The sequence below is a fragment of the Salvelinus sp. IW2-2015 genome, linkage group LG15, assembly GCF_002910315.2.
Source record: "Salvelinus sp. IW2-2015 linkage group LG15, ASM291031v2, whole genome shotgun sequence".
NCBI lineage: Eukaryota > Metazoa > Chordata > Actinopteri > Salmoniformes > Salmonidae > Salvelinus > Salvelinus sp. IW2-2015.
The window spans coordinates 45,168,169-45,192,567 of NC_036855.1; the positions used below are offsets into that span (position 1 = coordinate 45,168,169).

At 39.4% G+C, this 24,399-nt stretch overlaps 1 protein-coding gene across 1 annotated transcript in view; it reads right to left on the minus strand.

Moving 5' to 3' along the window:
- Nucleotides 1-17,910: 17,910 nt before the first annotated feature.
- Nucleotides 17,911-24,399, minus strand: part of snx2 (sorting nexin 2) — a 30,151-nt gene continuing 23,662 nt past the window's right edge. The window contains exons 11-15 of the mRNA XM_024001961.2: nucleotides 23,663-23,868; nucleotides 23,097-23,240; nucleotides 19,332-19,412; nucleotides 18,941-19,012; nucleotides 17,911-18,443 (exon numbers count right to left, since the gene is read on the minus strand). Of these exons, the coding sequence (XP_023857729.1) occupies nucleotides 18,393-18,443; nucleotides 18,941-19,012; nucleotides 19,332-19,412; nucleotides 23,097-23,240; nucleotides 23,663-23,868 (554 nt within the window). The 3' untranslated portion in view covers nucleotides 17,911-18,392. The remainder of the gene's footprint in view (nucleotides 18,444-18,940; nucleotides 19,013-19,331; nucleotides 19,413-23,096; nucleotides 23,241-23,662; nucleotides 23,869-24,399) is intronic.

Genomic DNA, 24,399 nt, shown 5'->3' on the forward strand with positions numbered 1-24,399 from the left:
CAGAACAAAGACTCCTGTGGTTCAGTGACCCAAAATATCAATACAAGTGTTGGGCAATACTAGTCAAATGGACTGCTGTTTTGCATATACCGTATGTCCCAAAATGTTGTTTAATTTTTGATGAACTGAAGAAAAAAAACTATCTAGTTTTTCATTCTTTCTTACTCTTCAATCGTTTTCCAATATCTGTTTTGGATCCCAACAAATAGTGGGATACCTGTAGGATTGTACACAGAGAGGATTCAAATGATGAAACTGGACAGGTACATTGGAATTTATACTGAACAAAAATATAAAGCGGTTTGCTGATGTCAATGTTGTGAACAGCGTGCCCCGTGGTTGCGGTGGAGTTATGGTATGGGCAGGCATAAGCTACGAACAATGAACACAATTGATTTTATTGATGGCAATTTGAATGCACAGAGATACCGTGACGAGATCCTGAGGCCCATTGTCGTGCCATTCATTCACAGTCACCTCATGTTTCAGCATAATGCACAGCCCCATGTCGCAAGGATCTGTACACAATTCTTGGAAGCTGAAAATGTCCCAGTTCTTCCATGGCCTGCATACTCACCAGACATGCACCCATTGAGCATGTTTGGGATGCTCTGGAATAACGTGTACGACAGCGTGTTATAGTTCCCGCCAATATCCGGAAACTTCGCACAGCCATTGAAGAGGAGTGGGACAACATTACACAGGCCACAATCAACAGCCTGATCATCTCTATGCGAAGGTGATTTGTTGCGCTGAATGAGGCAAATGGTGTTCACACCAGATACTGACTGGTTTTCTGATCCACGTCTTTTTTAAAGGTATGTATATCTGTATTCCCAGTCATGTGAAATCAGTAGATTAGGGCCTAATTTATTTATTTAAACTGATTTCCTTATATGAACTGTAACTCAGTAAAAATTTTGAAATTGTTGCATGTTACATTTATATTTTTGTTCAGTATAATTTCACTTTTCTCCTTGTCCATTGCAAGTACAGTATATAGGGCCATGGCAACTATAGTTTCACAGCCCATTGACAAATAATAGTCCAGTCTGTGTTGTCCTACATTCCTGGGCCTGCCCGCTCTCCAAAACCTGTGGACTCGGGAGAGGGAGAGAGCCTGGGCCTGATAGAAACAGTGATGGATTTCAGTTATTAGCAGATCAAAAAGATGGATGGTGCTCTGCTTCTTCCAATCAACATCATCATCTAGATCTATTTAAAGATAGTGGGTGTGCTAATCAACTTATTTAAGCCTGTGATAATATCAGGCAGAATAATCTTCTGTACTGTGCTGCATTCCCCAGTGATCGATAAAATCACTTGAGCCGGTACAAACGGAGGTAAGTAATGACTATCCCGGTCATTAATATTATTTAACACTCTTCTCACAGAGCCTAATGAAGAAGAAAAACTGTGTGTTCCTCTCAGCTCACTGTGTGTCTGTTCCAAATGGCACCCTATTCCCTGTGTAGTGCACTACTTTTGACTAGGGCCCATAAGGGTAGTGCACTACGTAGGGAATATGGTGCCATTTGGGACGTATCCGTGTGTAATCTTTCCGCTGCCTCCTCCAGACCCATCCACACATCCTCTCAAGTTCAAATACAGAACTGTTGTATAATATCTCATGGAAGTTTTATTGGGAAGAAACTAACATTATAGTTAAAAAAATATAACGCTTCATCATTGGGACAAACATTGCTTCTATAAGAAAGGTAAAAGGTTGTAGCACAGACAGAATATGTTGACTACATTTAATCAAATGAAAAAAGTTTCACATAAAAAGGAAATTCATAAAACACAACAAATTAACAGATCAAAACTAGTGACATACGTAATAGATAGTGCTGGTACAGTATGTTGAATAATTTGAAAGCAAAAAACTACCAACCAATTTTTGTGTGTGAAATACTTAGACATGAGATAATGACATGTCTAGCCGGATATCTAAAAGGTTGCATCTTGCTACAGATCTATAAAGATGGGTACCCTAAGACTGGACTAGGGTACTATATGACAAAGACTTGATGTTCTCTTGTCAGTGATAGGGATCAGCACTCTCCCATCATTCGGTGAAAATGTTCGTCACATTTCTGTCAGTTTCCCCCGCTTCACCAAACGACGGGGTCAGCTCTTCAGCTCCTCAGAAAACCTCCGATTAATGCACCTTTAAAACCATGACAGCTGAAAAACCCAAGTTTGATTCTTAGAATGTCTATATCTACATAAGGTCAGACACACCAGGAGCTGTGCCTTGGAGAATAATGTCTGCTCATCCTCTCAATTGATCACTATATGGAGTACCCTTGTTTAAATAGCAGGTTGCAAAAATCCCAATAAAGGACAGGCACATAGAGCCAGTTTCCCGGACACAGATTAAGCCTAGTCCTGGACTAAAAAGCATGCTCAATGGAGATTTTCCATTGAAATAGGTTTTCAGTGCAGGACTAGGCTTAATCTGTGTCTGAGAAACCGTCCCATAATGTTGCATGGTTATGGCTTTCTCACCTTAGGTTGAATAGGTTGTATATTTTACATTGTCAGCCTTGGTAATTTTCCGTATTTTCCACCCACTTTGGCTACCCTGAGGTATCTGGACAGGTAGTGTGGCCGGTGACAGTCATTAACAATGGCTGGTGCTGAATGAAGACAAACGGTAGACAAGGCCAGTTTCCAGTAGGGCTAAGCTGCTTACAAGATAAATACTCACAGGGTGACCCTTCAGTCCATGATGTACAACCTCTTGTGCTCTGCACAGCCTCCGCCCACCACCTCCTATAGCCAGACCAGACGCTGGGGGAAGGGGCCACTATGAACTCACCTTCTTTAGCCCTAGATGGAATGTACAATAGTAGCTCATTAGTATACCTTCAGGTGAAAGAAATGGTGGCAAAAAAGAAAAACAATATCATAGACTGGCAAGATTCTGTCCCCAAGAACGACTCAAGGTACTGAGCTACTTCAATTCCATCAACTTGCCAATTYGGTCATAAAGCAAGGACGAAAATGGATGTAAAGCAGCAGATACAATCTCCCTTTTCCCTTGTGATTTTATTATTTGGGCACTCTGGAAACCTACAGTACACACTACAAACCCCAATATTTTCAATATTTACATTTAGAATATTGTATTACAAGGATGCTCCTGCCTGCTTAAAAAAAACAACTCATCAACTAAATGTTATATCAAGTTGGGCAAATGCTAGGTTTAAAGCTGTTTTTGAAAAGAGAAACACAATTCACCCCCTGCTCCTCCATGTAGTTACATCCAGAGGAACAAGGGCACTATTTTGGATGGTTTTCGACACCCCTTGCCAATTAAATCTCAAAGAGGGATTCTCTGCTACAGTAGCTGTAGTGGTTGTGGTTCCTGTCTGTTCGGGGACCAAGGTCAAGATAGGAACCCCTAGGCCACCCTAATTATGACCCAAAGCCATGCCACTCAAGAGCCACTGGGGTTGCAGGGTCAGAGGTCAAAATCAGAGTGGGGGTGCCTAGAAAGGGATGCAGTCTGCACCTATTGTTCATTGATGTCTAGTGCATACCTCTCTGATATACAAGACTTTGGTAGAGGTGTTTATCATTAACTTGTAAGATACTGATACATTGATGTTGATATCTGGTGCGGATATTCATAAATCAATGTCACCCACACAGTCAGTGTATTCAATGACTTCATGACTTGATTAGTTTAGATATCGGATTATCTTCTGTTCCATTGAATAGTACTTATAAGGCCTATATTCTGAGTACTTTGTGTACTTGATCTAATATCAAATTGTATTCAAATCGATGTAACAATAGATCCTTAGGTTAAGGATCAACAATGAAAATTATATTGGTTTCATTTGAAATTACTACTGTAATTCGTCTGATCTCTGGGTGCTAGCTATGTTGCCATTAAGAGCTTTTTCACAAGATTTTGCATTCCCCATACAGCAACTGTCTTAACACCTACGTATATACTCCTGCATATGTTGTATATCACTTGTCATGATTGAGAAAAAGAAAACCCTCGTATCATTTCTGTAGATGATCAGCTTCACTTCTTCCTCAGTATGAAAACTATTTTCCTACTCTCTCCTACTGTAGAATCTAAAAATAAGTCAATAGTAAAGGTTTCCTGCTTCCCGCCAGCTTCCAGACCCCCAGCCCTTAACCTTTCCCAAAGTTGCAGATGAAATGTCAGCGGCAGACCCTCAGGTATAAGTTAGAGGCCTAACCGGACAGCACCATGGTATGAATCACTGTCATTCTAAATGTGGAATCAGCAATTCCAGACCCATCCTATCTGGACATTTAAAAGGGAAAAGGGCTGCTCCAGGAGCTTTGGTATTGATTTTTTCCCCGAACAAAGAGACTTTCTCTAATACATGATACATCATAATCACTTAATTTGTAACCTTGCCACAACAGATGTACAGGAGTTTCAAAACAGACATTTACCTGTAAGGGTACGGACCGACTCTTGTGTCTAACAATGACACACTGAGAACAAAAAGTCTGTAGGCCCTAATGTATAGGGTTCTACAGTATATCCTCTATTGAAATTGGTTTACACAATGAAAATATTGGTCTTTATTTGGTCTGTTCATGTCCGTTTTCCTTTTCTCAATGAATTTGACATGACTGTAAGTCCCAATATACTGTCTATCTGCGTTTTGTCTTCAGTATGTTACTGGTAGAAAAAAATACACATCTGAAAATGATGGATGGCTTCCAAACAAAAACACTGTTTGAAGAAAGAGGAACAGTGACATATACATAACTCAAAATCGTAGTGTCTGTTTTTGTTTCAGCATATTATAATATTGTATTTATTATTTTCTGTCCTTTGTCCAACATTCTGAAGTAGAAAATGACTATAATTTATCCCTGTCGATTGTATACGTTTTAAATGTTTGCTACATTTTTGTCTGATATTTATTGTAAAGATGTGTGAATTTAAGCTTAAGCCAGGGTTCCCAAACTGGCAGCCTGCAGGCCAAATATGATTTTATTTGGCCCCCCAAGTTTTCTGAGCAAACAAAGATAATATATATATATAAGTATATATATATATACTTTTTCAAATTGTTGGCCATAAAAGAACGTAAAAACACCAGCTCCAAATTATTTCAATTTGGGAAATCTGTTCCAAAGTATTCCCAAGCATAATAGAGAGATGATCGTATATAAATGTGAGCAAGGTTTGAAATGATTATGTTTTTGTCAAATATTATATCTAATTGGGATTATTGAGGTCAATTTGCAGTCAATAAATTATTTTTCATTATGTTCCGTTCCCCCTGACCATCCGTTCAAGAAAAAATCGTCCCACGGCTGAATCTAGTTGATGATCCCTGACGTAAGCCATCATTTGCCAAGAACTTAGTTAATTATTAATAGCCAGAGAAATGCACTTTCTTAACAACCACATTTACATTTTCATTTAGATTTCTAATAGGAGAATCATCAAACAAAAGGTTCAATCAGCCCCCCCCCCCCCCCTTCCCCCTCTCCTCCCACCCACCGACACACCCCACCCACCCTGAACACTTTGCAATCTGGGCCAAGATGAGAATGGCGGCCCTTGAAGTGGCTCGGTGAACGATGTGAGACACACACTGATGCCTCCTCTGTCTGATCTGCACTGAATCTCCTCTCCTCCTCTCCCGGGCGGCGAGCCTCACAGCAGATGCCACACTGCATCAGAACCAGTTTGCCTTCCTCTCTCGGACAGTCTAAAACACTTTTCCTGATCTCTTTCATCTTGATGGATTGTCAATATATGGATTGTCTTGCTCTCTAATTCAGTGAAAAAATCTAGTTTTCCATTAGTCTCTGCCTCTCTAATTTTCACTACAGCTTTTCTAAGTGTAATTATTAAAGGCAGATTCAAGAAAGCAATTACTGAACTAGTGTTCGTATCTTTGAAATCTTAATAAGCAGACAGAATGGGGTGTGGAGAACACAATACGATGGTACAATTCCCTGCTAGCCTTGTTATCACCTGGCACTATCAATTTATGTTACTCAAATTTAGCGTTTAAGGGTATTTACCAAAAAAAATAAAAAATCAATAATAAGCCAACCGATGATGTGAAAGTAATAGCTATATTACATTGCATGACGTTTGGTCAAATTTATTGGTCAATTTATTGGTCAAACATTTACAATTAAATGTTACTGTATAAAAGGATAAACTCAGACTGGCATCTACCGATTACTGCAGTATTGAACTGCAAGAGATGCAAATTCATTTATTAGAACAACATGTAAAAGTATTGCAAACAATCAGGGATGGACAGAGACCAGAAATCGGCTCTTTTTTTACGAAGCATTGTCATCCAAGTATACAACTGTATGTACAATGCTATTTATGCGCTAAGACAACAGAACATACAACACTTCCAAACTAAATGGGTACAACAAAAACAGCATGAAAAGAAAAGGAAAGAAAAAAGTCCTGAGACAAGACAAACAAACATTTTAAAAATGTGTTACCCCTGAACCCCTTCAAGATCGAATCAAATCAAATGTATTGGTCACATACACATGGTTAGCAGATGTTAATGCGAGTGTAGCGAAATGTTCCTCTGCTGGTCAGGTCCAATCTCCTGATGAGTTGAGGTGGTCTGAGCATGGTTCTTCCTCTGACCCAGTGGGCAAAACTGGTTGGGAATGACGCCATTTCAGTGGGTCTTCAAGTCTTTGACTTGAGACAGTATTGTTTTAGTCAATACAGTGGGGATGATACCATGAAGCTATCTACACTACAGTAAACTCAAGCAATTGTACCACATTTAAAATAGATGCTTGGTACTGCCCTGGTCCTCCCTACAAAAATGTATACATCTTCTCTCTAGACCACAAGTCTCATCTATGAGGAATGGTAGGCACTTTATGTTGACTACAGCTCAGATTTTCATTTATGATATTATGTCTCTCAATATACATCATTCACAACATCACATCATTCATGTTCTGATACTGAGGTAGACATTTTCATACGCTTTATGTGCAAGGTGTTGATTTGTCATGTCATGCACTTCTAAGACCTTTGCTGCCATCGACAGAGACTACCCACTGGGCACACCATGTAATTTCAACGTGGATAATTGGGTAATATTTGGTTGAGACGCTGATCAACAATCTATATTCACCCACTTAAAAAGACAGAAAAAACGTTTGTTGAATTTCCAATTCTAAAAGCACAACCAAATTCCGAATGGGAATACAATGTCAGATATTTTGTTTATTTATACAACAGATCAATCTAATAGCAGAACCAAATGACCTGGATTACAGTAAAAGTACATGGTACGAGTGATCAATGCCATTCGAGATTCTGCACAGATTATTACAGGAATTGTGAAGATCTCCACAGACCTGCGATGACCTATGCATGCTATCTTGAACATGCTTTATATGATTACATAAGAAGAAATGTATAGTTGCAGTAACCTCAAAATTTAGCCATGGTTGTGTTACTCATTTTAAGGTTCAATGGTACATTTGTTTGTAAAATAGCTTTCACTTTAGGCTATTTATTGTATTTCAAACGTGATATTGTGTTTGGTTGTCAACCAAAACTAAACATTTGAAGGAGATTTATCTTCTGCTTAGAAAGTTTAATCTGTGCCACTGACTTAGTCTGGCTTTAATTCCAGTTTGTCTACAAATTAATAATTGATTCACGATCTCCATCTCAACCAAAAATCTAAGTCAAAGTATAGGACTAATTCAAATCAAACTCTGAGATGGAGAGATATACATTATTCATTTGTAAACAAACTGGATTTGTCTACAACTCATTCAAATGTTGATATTTATTCCACATGTTGTTGTGTTACAGTCTGAATTCTAAATTGATTAAATTCCTTTTTTCTCTCAACCATGTACCCCATAATGACAAAGTGAAAACACGCTTTTACAACTTTTAGCAAATTCATTGAAAATACAGTACAGAAACATCTACTTTACATACAGTAAGTATTCACACCCCTGAGTCAATACTTTGTAGAAACACCTTTAGCAGCGATTACAGCTGTGAGTTTCTCTGGGTAAGTCTCTAAGAGCTTTCCACACCTGGATTGTGCAAAAGTTGCCATTATTCTTTTCAAAATTATTCAAGCTCTGTAAAATTGGTTATTGATCATTGTTAGACAATCATTTTCAGGTTTTGCCATAGATTTTCAAGTAGATTTAAGTCAAAACTATAACTCGACCGCTCAGAAACATTCCCTGTCTTGTTGGTAACTCATAACCACCATCGATAAAAGACAGTACTGTGCAGCTGTCTTCATCGACCTGGCCAAGGCTTTCAACTCTGTCAATCACCGCATTCTTATCGGCAGACTCAACAGCCTTGGTTTCTCAAATGACTGCCTCACCTGGTTCACCAACTACTTCTCAGACAGAGTTCAGTGTGTCAAATCGGAGGGCCTGTTGTCCGGGACCTCTGGCAGTCTCTATGGGGGTGCCACAGGGTTCAATTCTCGGGCCGACTCTCTTCTCTGTATATATCAACGATGTCGCTCTTGCTGCGGGTGATTCCCTGATCRACCTCTACGCAGACGACACCATTCTGTATACATCTAGCCCTTCTTTGAACACTGTGTTAACTAACCTCCAAATGAGCTTCAATGCCATACAACACTCCTTCCGTGGCCTCCAACTGCTCTTAAATGCTAGGAAAACCAAATGCATGCTCTTCAACCGTTCGCTGCCCACCCGACTAGCATCACTACTCTGGACGGTTCTGACTTAGAACATGTGGGAAACTACAAATACYTAGGTGTGTGGCTAGACTGTGTGTGGCTACACTCTCCTTCCAGACTCATATTAAATCTCCAATCCAAAATTAAATCTAGAATCAGCTTCCTATTTAGCAACAAAGCCTCCTTCACTCACGCCGCGAAACATACCCTCGTAAAACTGACTATCCTACCGATCCTCGACTTCGGCGATGTCATCTACAAAATAGCTTCCAAAACTCTACTCAGCAAACTAGATGCAGTCTATCACAGTGCCATCCATTTTGTCACCAAAGCCCCTTATACCACCMACCCCTGCGACCTGTAGTAGGCTGGCCATCGTTACATATTCGTCACCAGACACACTGGCTCCAGGTCATCTATAAGTCTGTGCTAGGTAAAGCTCCGTCTTATCTCAGCTCACTGGTCACGATAACAACACCCACCCGTAGCACGTGCTCCAGCAGGTATATCTCACTGGTCATCCCCAAAGCCAACACCTCCCTTGGCCGCCTTTCCTTCCGGTCCCATGCTGCCCATGACTGGAACGAATTGCAAAAATCGCTGAAGCTGGATACTTATATTTCCATCACTAACTTTAAACATCAGCTGTCCGAGCAGCTAACCGATCGCTGCAGCTGTACATAGCCCATCTGTAAATAGCCCACCCAATCTACCTACTGCATCCCCATATTGTTTTTATTTACTTTTCTGCTCTTTTNGAGCAGCTAACCGATCGCTGCAGCTGTACATAGCCCATCTGTAAATAGCCCACCCAATCTACCTACTGCATCCCCATATTGTTTTTATTTACTTTTCTGCTCTTTTACACACCAGTATTTCTACTTGCACATCACCATCTGCTTATCTATCACTCCAGTGTTAATTTTCTGAATTGTAATTACTTCGCTACTATGGCCTATTTATTGCCTTACCTCCTTCTGCCATTTGCACACTGTATATAGACTTTAATTTTATTTTTCTATTGTGATATTGATTGTACACTTGTTTATTCCATCTGTAACTCTGTGTTGTTGTTTGTGTCGCACTGCTTTGCTTTATCTTGGCCAGGTCACAGTTGTAAATGAGAACTTGTTCTCAACTAGCCTACCTGGTTAAATAAAGGTGAAACAAAAATACTCCAGTATAGATTTGGGTTTGGGTTTTAGGTTATTGTCCTGCTGAAAGGTGAATTAATCTCCCAGTGTCTGGTGGAAAGCAGACTGAATCAGGTTTTCCTCTAGGATTTTGTCTGTTGTCACGCCCTGACCGTAGAGAGCTTTTTATGTCTCTATTTTGGTTTGGTCAGGGTGTGATTTGKGTGGGCATTCTATGTTCATTTTCTATGTTTTGTATTTCTTTGTGTTTGGCCGGGTGTGGTTCTCAATCAGAGKCAGCTGTCTATCGTTGTCTCTGATTGAGAACCATACTTAGGTAGCCTTTTCCCACCTGTGTTTTGTGGGTAGTTATTTTCTGTTTAGTGTTTTGCACCTTACAGGACTGTTTCGGTTTCGGTTATTCTCTTTGTTATTTTGTATTAGTGTTCAGTTTTCAATAAAAAGCATGAACACTTACCACGCTGCGCTTTGGTCCGATTCCTCTTCTYCAGACGACGAAATCCGTTACACCTGTGCTTAGCTCCATTCAGTTTATTTTTAATTCTGAAAAACTCTCCAGTCCTTAACGATTACAAACATACCCATAACATGATGCAGCCACCACTATGCTTGAAAATATGTAGAATGGTACTCAGTAACGTGTTGTATTGGATTTGCCCCAAACATAACACTTTGTATTTTTGACAAAAGTTAATTGCTTTGCCAATTATTTTTGCAGTATTACTTCAGTGCCTTGTTGCAAACAGGATGCATTTTTTKGAATATTTGTTTTCTGTACAGGCTTTCTTCTTTTCACTCTGTCAATTAGGTTAGTATTGTGGAGTAACTACAATGTTGTTGATCCATCCTCAGTTTTCTCCTATCACTGCCATTAAACTCTGTAACTGTTGTAAAGTCATTATTGGCCTCATGGCGAAATCGCTCAGCGGTTTCCATCCTCTCAAGCAACTGAGTTAGGAAGGATGCCTGTATCTTTGTAGTGACTCGGTGTCAAAGGGATATTCAATGTTTGCTTTAAAAATATATATTATTACCCATCTACCAATAGGTGCACTTCTTTGCGAGGCATTGGAAAACCTCCCTAGTCTTTGTGGTTGAATCTGTTTGAAATACAGTGCTTGATTGTGGGACCTTACAGATAATTGTATGTGTTGGGTACAGAGATTCAAAAATCCTGTTAAATACTATTATTGCCACAACAAAGGGTTCAATTTTAATTCATTTTTTAAACATTTTGAAAAACATAATTTCACTTTGACATTATGGGGTATTGTGTTTAGGCTAGTGACAAATAACCACAATTTAATCMATTTTAGATTCAGGCTTTAAGACAACAATATGTGGAACAAGTCAAGGGGTGTGAATACTTTCTGAAGGAACTGTAGGCCTAAATAGCATCATTGATTATATATGAGTGATAAAGCATGGTCACATTTAATGTATCTATTAAACCTATACCCTTTGGATAGACTTTGATAGCAACAGTGACTCTACTTCGTTTTTAAGTGGTCTAATTAGTTCTCAGTCATTCTCATGATCGCACATTGGTAATAGCCTGTGACAAATATAGCTGGGCTGGGCCTGGTTAAAACCCTGGATAGAAGACCAAAGGGTGGCTGTAGATAGATCAATTATCCAGTAGGAGGTGCTGCCCAGCCTGTTGTTAATTTTCTCATAGTGAATATCACAGGAGGTTGGTGGCACCTTAATTGGCTCGTGGTAATGGCTGGAGTGGAATAAGTGAAATGGTATCAAACACATCATACACATGGTTTACATGTGTTTGATGCCACTCCATTCGCTCCTTGCCAGCCATTATTATGAGCCGTCCTCCCGTCAGCAGCCTCCACTGGTGGTTATAACTATGAAGATCTGACGTTGTTTTAAATGTACAAATTCAACATATTTTATACAAGCTTTGTCTGTGTTGAAATTTGGTTACCATGATGACATTCTCCTGTGTTTGAAATTTCACCYTCAAAACAACAGATAACTTTTTTTCAAATCCRATGTATTTTCCATGTAGATTCCACTACCACAATACATTGACGAATAAACGTTGATTCAACTAGTTTGGGCCCAGTGGGAAGGAACTTTGTGTTTGAAAATGACCTCCGCAGTAGCCGTCACCGTTTGAGTAATTTCCAAAGTAGCAAAAGGAAAACTGTCAAGCTAGTTTCTGACATAAATTTCCATCCCTCAATGTCAAGTGACACCAGTGAAAGGCCAGGGGAAACTGTTTATTGATCAGTGTAAAACTATTCAAGGGAGCAGATGAGGTTATATCTGAGATAGGCACTTACCAACCAAGACATTATGCTGCCCACCAGAGTGCTTTAAAGAACACAACTTCATTACATCACGCCACTTGTATTTATATCATTTTAAAGACCCTGCTGATTGGTTTGTAAAGGTGTCGATGGGAGCGGCTTCCTAGCACATCAGAGCTATTAACTGATAATCGTGCCCATTCATAATCTCCTGCATACTAAATGCTTGGGTGTCACAGTGCATTTACAGGGCCAGGAATTGGAACGTGGCCAGTTAATGAAATGGGAAGAACTCCAGCCCAAGMCATTTGACACTGCCAGCTGCACCCTCTCACAATTAAATTAATTCCATTTGCAATTCTGACCTTTCCCCGAAGCGAACAAAGAAAATAGGCAGCAGGAGCCTCGATTTTGGACCGCTCACAATGAGGCAAATGATCTTTTCTCAACGCATTCCTAATGGCTTTGATTGTTGGTGACATTAATAAAAGCACTTGATCAATATCTTACACCAGATACTCAAAGAAATTCCGTTAAAATAAAATCACAAACTGAATTTTATAATATCTGCACTCTATTGTTTTGCCATTCATTTCAATGGAAAGAGCGGAAAAGCGGTTAACTGCTCGTATTGCCATGAGTAGACAGTGAGGGAAAACTGTCAGAGTCCATAAAATGCCCATCACAAATGATAATGTGCTGTGCAGGAGTCAGCACCACAGCTCTCAAGATGGGAAAATATTGGCAAGTGTCAGATAGCCAATAGATTTATGTATGCAAATGCACAAGATCAATATGTCTGCCATTGCTGAAATTCACAATGGCTTTTGTGGTTCTCAGGAATATTTTCTGTCAAATAAAATCAAGTCGCAGAAAAAACTGAATATGAAAGGAAAACAGTCCTAACCCGGAGGAAGAGCAGAGATATTGTGAAAAGGCCACTGTCAATGTTCCACAAGGACTTTCAGCATGATTAAATCAACAATGAATGTCACCAAAAGGACAAGGGAGARGTATAGCTACATCACTAAAGCATTTACATTGTGGAATTGAAATTCACTTTGTGTCCTTCAAAAACGTTTATTACATTAAATAAATATCTCTCCTCCTCCACGCGTCCTACAAAATGGTACACCCGRCTACTTTACAAATAAAGAACTGAATAGATAATATGAACGAGAAATAAAACAACAAACTAAGCACAAGGGGACAGACATGCTTGTAACAAGACAGTGGCATCGCTACCCATGGGAACTCAAGTCAAACGTAAAGGTTGTGGTATCTGCATAATCATTACCACTTGGACAGTAAGTCATTCTGTGAAGACAATCAATGTTTTTTTAAGGAATCTTAAAAACAAGGGAGAGTGCTTTAACGAAGATCTAGTGGTCATGTAAATGGCCAAGTTGACAATATTGCTATAAGCAATTGAGAAGTAATCTGAATTCACATACATATTCTAGTTTGTTAGCAAACAAAATACTATTATACTATTCGGAGTGGCTGCACGACCTTTGTTCGACCCACCCCTAAGGCCGCTTTTCCCCCATTTTGAAACCTCCTTTTAATGTATATTATTCACCCCATAGGATAATAAGCACCTTGTGTATGGCAGTCTCTAACTTTGACGAAAGTGATAGCACTCTAGGTTCAAATGCTCTTAAACAAAACACTTCAACTCCTTTAAATGCTGTGTCCACGCTTGCAGACAGTGACCCTCATTTGGAAGTGCAGATTGAGCCCAGTTTAATAGTCACCCATGGATAATATCACATCTTCTGCATTGAACCAGAACAGAACGACTTGCTCATCTGAGCACTTTTCTAGTTATCAGGCCTCATCTCCTCTGACTCCAATGACCCGGAGTCCCTGACGCCAGAGGGCCACATGCTCAGTGTTGAGCTGTGGAATTAAGGTTAGGTGGTAAGACACAGAAACTAACGGGAGCGAAATGGGGAGTCATTTCTCTTCCAGCCACAAAATGAGCAGGCAAAGGATCATCCAAGACCACAGGAGCCCCACTATCAACAGATAAGAAAAATAAATGAATACGATTGGACACTGAACTTCAGCCCTCCCTTATCCTTTACTATATGAACTCGAGACACATTTAATAGAAATTTGCGAAATCAGGAAACCCTAATATCATGCAATCTTTCAGTGAGTTAGCTGTGGTACATACTCTTTGCTTCACACTAAAAGTCAGAAAAAAATACTTTAAAATCTAAATCAAATTGTATTTGAAACAACAGGTGTAGACTAACACTGAAACACTTACTTACCAGCCCTTCTCAATAATGCAGAGAGGGAGAAAATAAAAATAATAGAAAGATAATAACACGTAATAATAAAAGTAATAACAAATACACAATGAGTAACATTGTTTATAAAACCTATGCCGTCCACATAATTTAAGCGTGAAYGTCATGTAAGCAACTGAGCAAACACTTTGGAATGAATGATCACCCTGTACAACTTTGACTAAAATATGTAAAGAAAAACCAAAGGCATAACCAGGCAGATTACACAAAGACCACCAAAAATAACCACTATGGGAAACAGTTTATTTTACATCAAGTCCACAATCCTGCATAATTACAAAATAGTACAATCAAATACTTTCAAATATTTTTTTCTTTATTATCTCTTCATCAGCACAACCGTATAGAAAAATACAAAGCCCGGAGAGTAATCATTGCTCACTGATAGTGACAGTGGAAAGACAAATGTCTAACCACTGGGACGACTGCTAGAGATCTGGGAGAAAGGGGGCTCACATTTGCAAGCAAATTATATTTCGGGAGAGCTGGCAGCAGTGTGCATGACAAACTGGTGCAATTTCAGCCATGTCACAGGAGCAGGGCGATATTTGTCTCATGTTGGCAAGGGTTAGTTTCCTGCTGTACGTAGTGCTCTCAGATTTGAATCGCTAGGGGTCCAGGGGCCTCCTCTTGACAGGGCACAAATAATTACAGTACACTCTTTTCAGTGTACTCTATTATATTGCTCTTCTTATCTGTGGGCTGAGGGTGTACTTGATCAAGTAAGGTCACTGTATTTTGACCACAACACACCATTACATTGCTATTTGGAGATATGATAAATAAAGCCAATGCTAGACAACATTTTTATCTGTTCTGCAGCTTTTTGTTCATTCGGCTCTTTTTTTTTATASCCCATAGTGTCCATATACTGAAGAATGTTAAAACTACAAAGGGAAAAAAGAGAGACATTCAGAGTGTTTTTGTGTAATTGATGAGGTAAAATAAATGTACCTACATTATTCTAAACCTGCACTGAATGCCTCTGATGTCAGGATAAGGTTTGGTCTATAGGATGCAGAATATGCTTATCTAGAATAATACATGCGATCACTTTGTGTCTCCTTTACAGTGCAACTCAAACAGCACTCTTACAAACAGCTGATTTATTAACAATACATTCTTTACATAAATATGTAATTGCATTTAACTAAAAGCAAATTACAACTTTAATTACAAATGTACAGGATATCATATCCAGAGTACTGAATACAGTGGGCTAGAAAGAGGTTTTTCCCCAAAAACAATCACATATAAAAATATGTTTTGAGTAGCTCAACCCTGTCACAATTTATTTTTCCTTCTTTTTGATAATAAGAAGAGGCTATTGATGGATGTTCCATGCAGTTCCTACATGGAACACAGGTTGTGTAGGTAAGAGAGAGACAATACTACAAAACAGTACAACAAAATCCTAAAGTGAGATAAGGTTCATACAAAATCAAATCAAATTTTATTTGTCACATGCTTCGTAAACAACAGTGAAATGCAGGTCCTTTTCCAACAATGCAGAGTTAAAGATGAAGATAAACATTTGAATAAAACATTCAAATAGTGACACGAGGAATAAATACATAGTGAATAACAATAAGTAAAAATGGCTATAAACAGGGAGTACCAGTACCGAGTAAATATGCAGGGGTAAAACGTAATTGAGGTAGCTATGTACATACAGGTAGGGGTAAAGTGACTAGGCAACAGGATAGATAATAGAATGTAGGAGTAGCATATGTGGTGAGTGTGAAAGTGTGTAAGTTTGTGTGTGCGGCATCAGTCTGCATGTGTGTACATGTTATATGTGTGTGTGAGTGTGTGCACACAGTAGGTATCGTTGCTCTTTACAAGAGTCAGAAGGGAATCTGAAATTACAATTCCATTTTCAATGCTTCTCTATGAGTACAAATTTGGAATTTCAGTTTACTTCCTGAATTGAAATGGAATTTACTCCCAACCCTGGCCCTGACTTTTATCTCACCAACAAACAATATCCTAACTAACCGGTTTAACTAACAATTGGTTGAATCAAACAAACGTTCGATGAGGTGGCATTACATGTCCCACTGAAACTAACTATGGGTGGATATATTTCATTCAAGATGTAGTATAGTAGTACAGTACGTGACAACGTGTAATCATTATTTCAAACGAATGAGTTTCTATTGGAGAAATTCAGGTGGGTCCCTCCCCGTTTTGTCCATTTAAGAACATTTTACAACAGAATCGGAATAATGAATACACCCCTGATATGATTTTGGAGTGTTTCCTGTTTCAACAGCTTAGWCTCCTGCATTGTATCAAATCCTGATAAAGGGTAGGAATGTGTGTGCTATTGAAAACACCTGTGAGTTTCTAGTGAAACTGGGCTTTGTGGTTCCCTGCAAGAGCACTAAATTGAGTGGTGTCAATAGTGACATGGTCCCGTACACAAAGGCCCTTAAGGAGTGGACTTCGTGTCTCTCATAATGGSCTGCCTCACATATGAATTTCCTCTTTTACAGATACCTAAAGCAATGCATTAATAAGACAGCTTGTCAATATGACAGCGACAATGCAAAGTCATGTGCACTGGACTTTCTGACAGCCCTTTGAAGACGTATTATGCAGTTCTAAACACTGGACAGGACATGTCGGGATGATTGTGTTCTGTATAAAGTTGTTGGGCTACAAGAGACGTAATACTGGCCAGTAAAAAAATCTAGTTGTAAATTGGCCACTGCTTATAACAAACTGGTAGTTCTATCAATAAGTGTACAAAACAATAGAAACAACGTCCTAATACTGAGATGCACCCCCTGAGATGCCCTCAGAACAGCCTCAATTCATGGACTCCACAAGGTGTCAAAAGCATTCCACAGGCCCATGTTGACTTCCAATCCTTCCCACAGTTGTGTCAAGTTGCCTGGATGTCCTTTGGGTGGAGGACAATTCTTGATACACACGGGAAACTGTTCAGCGTGAGCACACTCCAGTGTGCCTGGCACCTATTACCATACCCCATTCAAAGGCAATTAAAATGTTTTGTCTTGCCCATTCACCCTCTGAATGGCACACACACACAATCCATGTCTCAATTGTCTCCAGGCTYAAAAATCCTTAAATCTCCTCCAATGTATCGACACGGGTTGAAGTGGATTTAACAGGTGACGTCAGTAAGGGATCACAGCTTTCACCTGGATAGTCGGTCATGGAAAGACATTAGATGTGTTCCTAATGTTTGTACACTCAGTGTGTCTCAATAACATGTACAGTGTTAGTATATTAAAGTATATTTTAATGAGAATGAATGGAACTGTTAAAGAAAATAAACAAGCTCTCCTCAAAAACTATCATGTGGTGCACATGGAATGTGTATGAAGCACCGTAGTAACTGAAAACTCCTTTGTGCACAGTACAAAGACAAGGCCTGTCAGCCACGTGATATGCACAACGACTACACCATTTCAAAACATCACAACCAACACTGAGATACATTCCTTTATTAGAATTAAAGTACTCAAACATTTGCGGCACGGGAATGTAAAGTCAAAAGAAAATGCTTTCAAATTAAACAATACAACAACAAAAAATCAATTAAAGAAATCGTCAACCATTGCACATTAGGTGGCAATTATTAAATGCACAAATCATTCTGGTAGTAAATAAGACAGAGTAGTAGTGTTTGATCAATCAGGGAGTGCGAAGTCCCTGGCTTATCACAGTCCTCGTGCGGTTAATCTCTCAATAGAAATGGGACAGGTGCTTCTTTCAGGTGAAATCATAGGGTAAACAGAGCAATTCTCCACCAAAATGAAGTGGTTTTATTATGCATGTCAAAAGGTGTATTTTGTTTCTCCATGCATTCTCTTGAAGGCGTGATCTGGACGTAAACATAAGAAAATGTGTGATCATCAGATAGGGGTGCTATGGTTGGCAAAAACGCAGGCAAGGCGGGCCATCCAGTTATTATGCGATAGCTTTGGCTTCGGGTAAGAACGCCTCCCAATACTTTATCAGCTGTGGAGCAGAAGGGAAAATACAGCGAGAATCCAATTAGCTACATGACCATGCGTCAGACTTTTAAGGTTATCCTTAGGAAAATGAAGTTCATGAATGTCTATGGTCAGTAAAAAAAAAATCTAACAGCAAAACATTAGGTAGTATTAGGCCCATATGTTTATTTCCCTTTCAAATAGTATATTTAGGAAGTATATTATTTCAAAGTATGTTTTCAGACATATGTATAGTATACTGCCACACAACGCACTTTTCTGATGCTAATACTTGGCGCATATTTTATTCGAAGTTGAGTATTATGCTAATTAGATAGTATGTAGAATTCTGGGAAAACATGCAAGATAATCACTGAATTGGCAACATATTTTAATACATTTCATTATGAAACATAAATTATGACATTTGTTACAAGTGGTGTGTGTGTGTGTGTGTGTAGTTATGTCATTTTACTCTCCCACTACACTACCAATAGGAATCCAAACCCAGATATGCTGTACCTGCTGTTGTGTTTGCACAAGCGACTCCAGGTATTGAATAATGACAACTTTGAAGTCCTTCACCCTTTCTTTCTGTAACAAGAGAGACATGGTCACAGGTCAGACTAAATAACATTATGATGAGAACACATACGGTCGGTGTAATAAATCACTATCAAAACTATCATAATACTGCAGTAAAAAATAGAAATATATATTTTAGTTAGGGCTGTCCTGATATCACAAATCAACAAGTCAGTGTTTATGGAAACATCAAACTACCAATAAGGGTAAACATTTGTACTTGTCTTATTTCTAAACTTTATTTTAACAGGCCCCTCCCATCCACATGATGCCCATATTCTGGGGCGAAACCAAATACATAAAATATATTTTATCGTGTTCATCATACCTCGAATCGGCTCACTTCTTTTCGAATGGTTTTGGAAATCAGCTCAAAGTCTTTTTCACCTTGCTGGACCTTCCCCTCCAACTGCAAAGACAAAATGACAAGTTCTCTCCACTAAGAAAGTCCACAGTCCAAAACAAGTACACAAGTGTACAGATGTATTCTACACTGGTGTACTAGATTTATACACTAACCTGTTGCATAATTAACTGTTACTGGTCAGTTACTACTGTATACATTTTCCATTAGTCAATTGCATTTGAATTTAAAAAAAAGAAGGTATTAAGTAATTACTAGTAATGAGGATAGACAAATTCTCAGGAGTTATGGGGTAAAGTAAACTCACTATTCACTGGAGATGATTGACAATACCAAGTTAATGGTGAAGCAATGAATATTAAGTTGGCGTAAAAAAAGTAATAATTTCAGACAAGCCCATTTTTACGCTTGCAAATACGAAACAGTCCTGTTCGTATAGATAGTGTAAGACAGTCACATGAAGCAGTTTGCACAATGCTGTGCCAATTTGCACAGTCCATTTATATATTCAGTTTATTAGGTTTTCAACCCTCACTTTGTCAAATCCTCATCCCCTAGTCCAGCATTTCCCAAACTCGGTCCTTGGGACCACAAGGAGTGCATGTTTAGTTTTTTTGCCCTAATACTACAGACAATTCAAATAAAAAAAACTTGATGATTAGTAGATTATTTGAATCTGCTGTGTAATGCTGGGGGGAAAAAACTAAAACGTGCACCCCTTGGGGTCCCGAGGACAGAGTTTGGGAAACCCTGCCCTAGTCCCAAAGTGATCACTTGTCTATTGATATCATTATAAGTTTCAAATGAACCAGCCAAACTTARTCTTTTGACAAAGATGATCCATGTGACACTAGATAGGCACTCCAATGGGTGCAGTTTAGTGGTGAAATGGAGGGAACTGTAAGTGATGAATAAAAGTAAATAAAAAAAGCCAAGCCCAGGGTCCTACCTCCTCAATCTCCTTGGTAGAGGCATGGCAGGGAAAATGCAGAAATTAAAGAGGCTGAAAATGTTTTGTTCTTAAAATAATTCAACCATGAACCCACTGTTGCCAAACACAGGTGAACTATAGAGGAATGGCATTCCACTGATCAAAGCAAACGGTTAGTAGGGTAGTAGCCGTTACAAGAGTCACCCTGGTTAGCATGCAATGCCCAAGACAGAAAGGGGAGATATTCAACTTAAAAAACAACCCCTATGTGAACATCTCCAGTAGCATGCGTTATGACAAAAATGTCTGGATTAATCTACCACCCCCCGAATCTTATTGTCCTTAGTGTAATACTTATTATTGACCAGAGGGGGCAGTATGGTTCAAGATTTGGTAAATTAAAAAGTACATGGATAATACAAAAATATATGTTTTATTGTCACATACACAGGATAGGTGCAGTGAAATGTGTTGTTTTACAGGATCAGCCATGGTAGCAGGGCCCCCCTGGAGCAAATTATGGTTAAGTGCCTTGCTCAAGGGTACAGACAGATTTTTCACCTTGTCTGTTACAAACATCCTAAGCAAAGTATTTCTTAGGTTTCTCATATTTATTGCAAACATTTACTATGTTTAAAATAAAGTGTGAAGTATGTGCCTACAATTCAGAAGCGTTTTAACAATTGAATCGATGGCAATACACATAGGGAGAAGTAGCAGGAGAGGAAAAGGAGAGAAAAAATAGTGTTCTCAAAGCTAATGACATTTAAGTTGAGTAGCGGAACGTGTAATGATGGCCTAATTGTAAGCAATGTCAAATATGATCAYATTCAAATTAGCAATATTAGCTAACGCTAATCATTTGTGACCCTTTAAACCAGTTTTTCCAAGCTGATGCCCAAATAACGGATCTAGAGATGAATGCCAAAATAAACTCAAGTAATTGTTTTACCAAAACAACTGACACACTAAGGTTGGCTTGCTATTCCAAATCAAGGAGAGCAACTGGGGTTAACATGGTTCATTCAAGTTTAACACCCCTTCAGGAGTACCTGAATTTCCAGTCAGTAATGGAATGTGAAATAAAGCTTTAGAGGTGAATTTAATTAAGCTTATGTTTTGGGTTAGACTCCGCTTGATTGAGTAGCATCCAGATACTATTCTCAACACCATTTTAATGTTGTCAAAGTGAAAACTAACTTCTTGAATACATTTTTACATTTTGTAACTAACTACACTGAACAAAAATATAAAAACGCAACATGCAACAACGTCAAAGATTTTACAGAGTTACAGTTCAAATAAATTCATTAGGCCCTAATCTATGGAGTTCACATGACTAGAATACAGATATGCATCTGTTGGTCACAGATACATTTAAAAAAAAAAAAGTAGGGGCATGGCTCAGAAAACCAGTCAGTATCTTGTGTGCCCACCATTTGCCTCATGAGGGCGATACATCTCCTTTGCATAGACTTGATCAGGCTGTTGATTGTGGCCTGTGGAATGTTGTCCCACTCCTCTTCAATGGCTGTGCGAAGTTGCTGGATAATGGCGGGAACTGGCACAYGCTGTCGTACACGTCGATCCAGAGCATCCCAAACATGCTCAATGKGTGACATGTCTGGTGAGTATACAGACCATGGAAGAACTGGGACATTTTCAACTTCCAGGAATGTGTACAGATCCTTGCGACATGGGGCCAAGCATTATCATGCTAAAACATGAAGTGATGACGGCGGATGAATGGCACGACAATGGGCCTCAGAATCTCGTCACGGTATCTCTATGCATTCAAACTGCYATCGATAAAATGCAATTGTGTTCGTTGTCCGTAGCTTATGCCTGCCCATACCATAACCCCACCATGTAGCACTCTGTTCACATTAGCAAACCGCTCGCCCACACGACCCCGGTACAGTTGAAACTGGGATTAATCCGTGAAGAGCACACTTGTCAAAGGTGAGCATTTGCCCAATGAAGTCGGCAACGATGCCGGACTGTAGTCAGGTCAAGACCCCGGTGAGGACAACGAGCACGCAGATGAGTTTCCCTGAGATGGTTTCTGACCGTTTATGCAGAATTTCTTCAGTTTTGCAATCCCAAAGTGTCATCAGCTGTCTGGGKGACTGGTCTCAGATGATCCCGCAGGTGAAGAAGCCAGATGTGGAGGTCCTGGGCTGGCGTGGTTACACATGGTCTGCGGTTGTGAGGCCGGTTGGATGTACTGCCATATTCTCGAAAACGATGTTGGAGGCAGCTTATGGTAGAGAAATTAACATGGTAGAGAAATTCAATTATGGTAGAGAAATTCAATTCTCTGGCAACAGCTCTAGTGGACATTCCTGTAGTCAGCATGCCAATTACACGCTCCTTCAAAAGAAATCTGTAGCATTGTGTTGTGTGACAAAACGGCACATTTTAGAGTGGCCTTTTATTGTCCCCTGCACAAGGTGCACCTGTGCAATGATCATGATGTTTAATCAGCTTCTTGATATGCCACACCTGTCAGGTGGATGATTATTGGCAAAAGAGGAATGCTCACTAACAGGGATGTAAACAAATTTGTGCAAACAATTTGAGAGAAATAAGCTTTTTGTGAAATGGAACATTTCTGGGATCTTTTATTTCAGCTCATGAAACATGGGGGCAACACTTTACATGTTGCGTTTATGTTTTTGTTCTGGGTGTCCTGCCACTATATAGCTGCCCTCCCTTGCAATTCTATCCAGCCTATTTGAGCACACGTATCATTAAAACGTCTGTTTGCTTGTTAGTGAGGTGCCCTTTTCTCTTACCTCTTTGATTTCGTCCTGAGCCTGCTGTAGCTTGTCAGGCTTGTTTGCGAACTGGAGTTTGGACTCAGCCTCACGCTTCTTCTGCAGCAAGAGCTGAGTGTCCTGCCACTTGGACCAAGTCTTCATCCGGTGGTCAAATACACCCTACGGAAAGAGAAAAAGCATACATTTAGGTTCACTGCTAACCTCACATTAAAATGAATCGAAATGGGAATGTGCCTTTATTACAACAGCCAAGGCAAAATGTTGTAAAGCAGAATTAGGGCCAGCAACAAGGTTTATAGTAGTAGAAGGCTGGTGTGTAAGTTATTTTACTCTAGGTGAAATTCAACAACAGAAAACATTGGAAATGTATTGCATATAATGAAGCCTTGGTAAGGGTATACATTCATAGGACTGTGCTAGGTGTCCAATGATCAAAAAAGGAAGGTGATACGCACATCCTAAACTTGAGAATATCGGTATGGGCAAAAAAATAATACAGATAAAGAAATGAGGCCCACACGGAATATATCTGTTCCTCAGAGCTTTATTCCAGCACAGTGGTACCGGTCTCCAGTGAATACCTTGACTGCAGTGATGAGACGTACATAGTCCCCCAGCAGCTCGGAGAACAGGTAGAAATCAGCGTAAGCCTGGTCCTGGTGCAGCTGGTCGATCTTCTCCTCCACCTCGGCCAACTGCGACAAGGCCCGCGACAGAGCTGTGTGGTCCTCGGAGTTCCCCAGCATGGCTGCCGACTTGGCGAAGGATGCCGTGTTTACCGACAGCTCTGAAGATGAGGAGAGAAAGGAAGAGAAAGTGATCATGACATTGTTCAGAAAGAGAGCAGGTTCAAAGGTGAAGAATTGAAAAAGTGGTCCAATTTAAATGGTTCACAAAAAATGTGCAAGACAATTAAAAAGGTCCAATGCAGCCATTTTTTATCTCAATATCAAATMATCTCTGGCTAACAATTACGTTTTAAATTAAAACAAATCAAATATAAACAAAAACAGCTTCTTAGCGAAGAGCAATTTCTCAAGCAAGAATTTCGGTAGGACTGTCTGGGAGTGGTCTGASTGGGGAGGGGAAAATGCTTTTTTGTTGGTCTATTAACTGGTAACTCTACCAGGCAGGCCAAAACTCCATCCCGCCAAAACAGACTCAAATTTCAGGCAGTCTTTTCAAACAGTTCTTACACTAAAACGGGTATTATCAAACTTTTAAAAATGTACAGTATCATTCTAACCTCAGTGTGGAAATATACAGTATATAAAACACAGGAAATCACGTTTTTGACTGCACTGGGCCTTTAACAAAA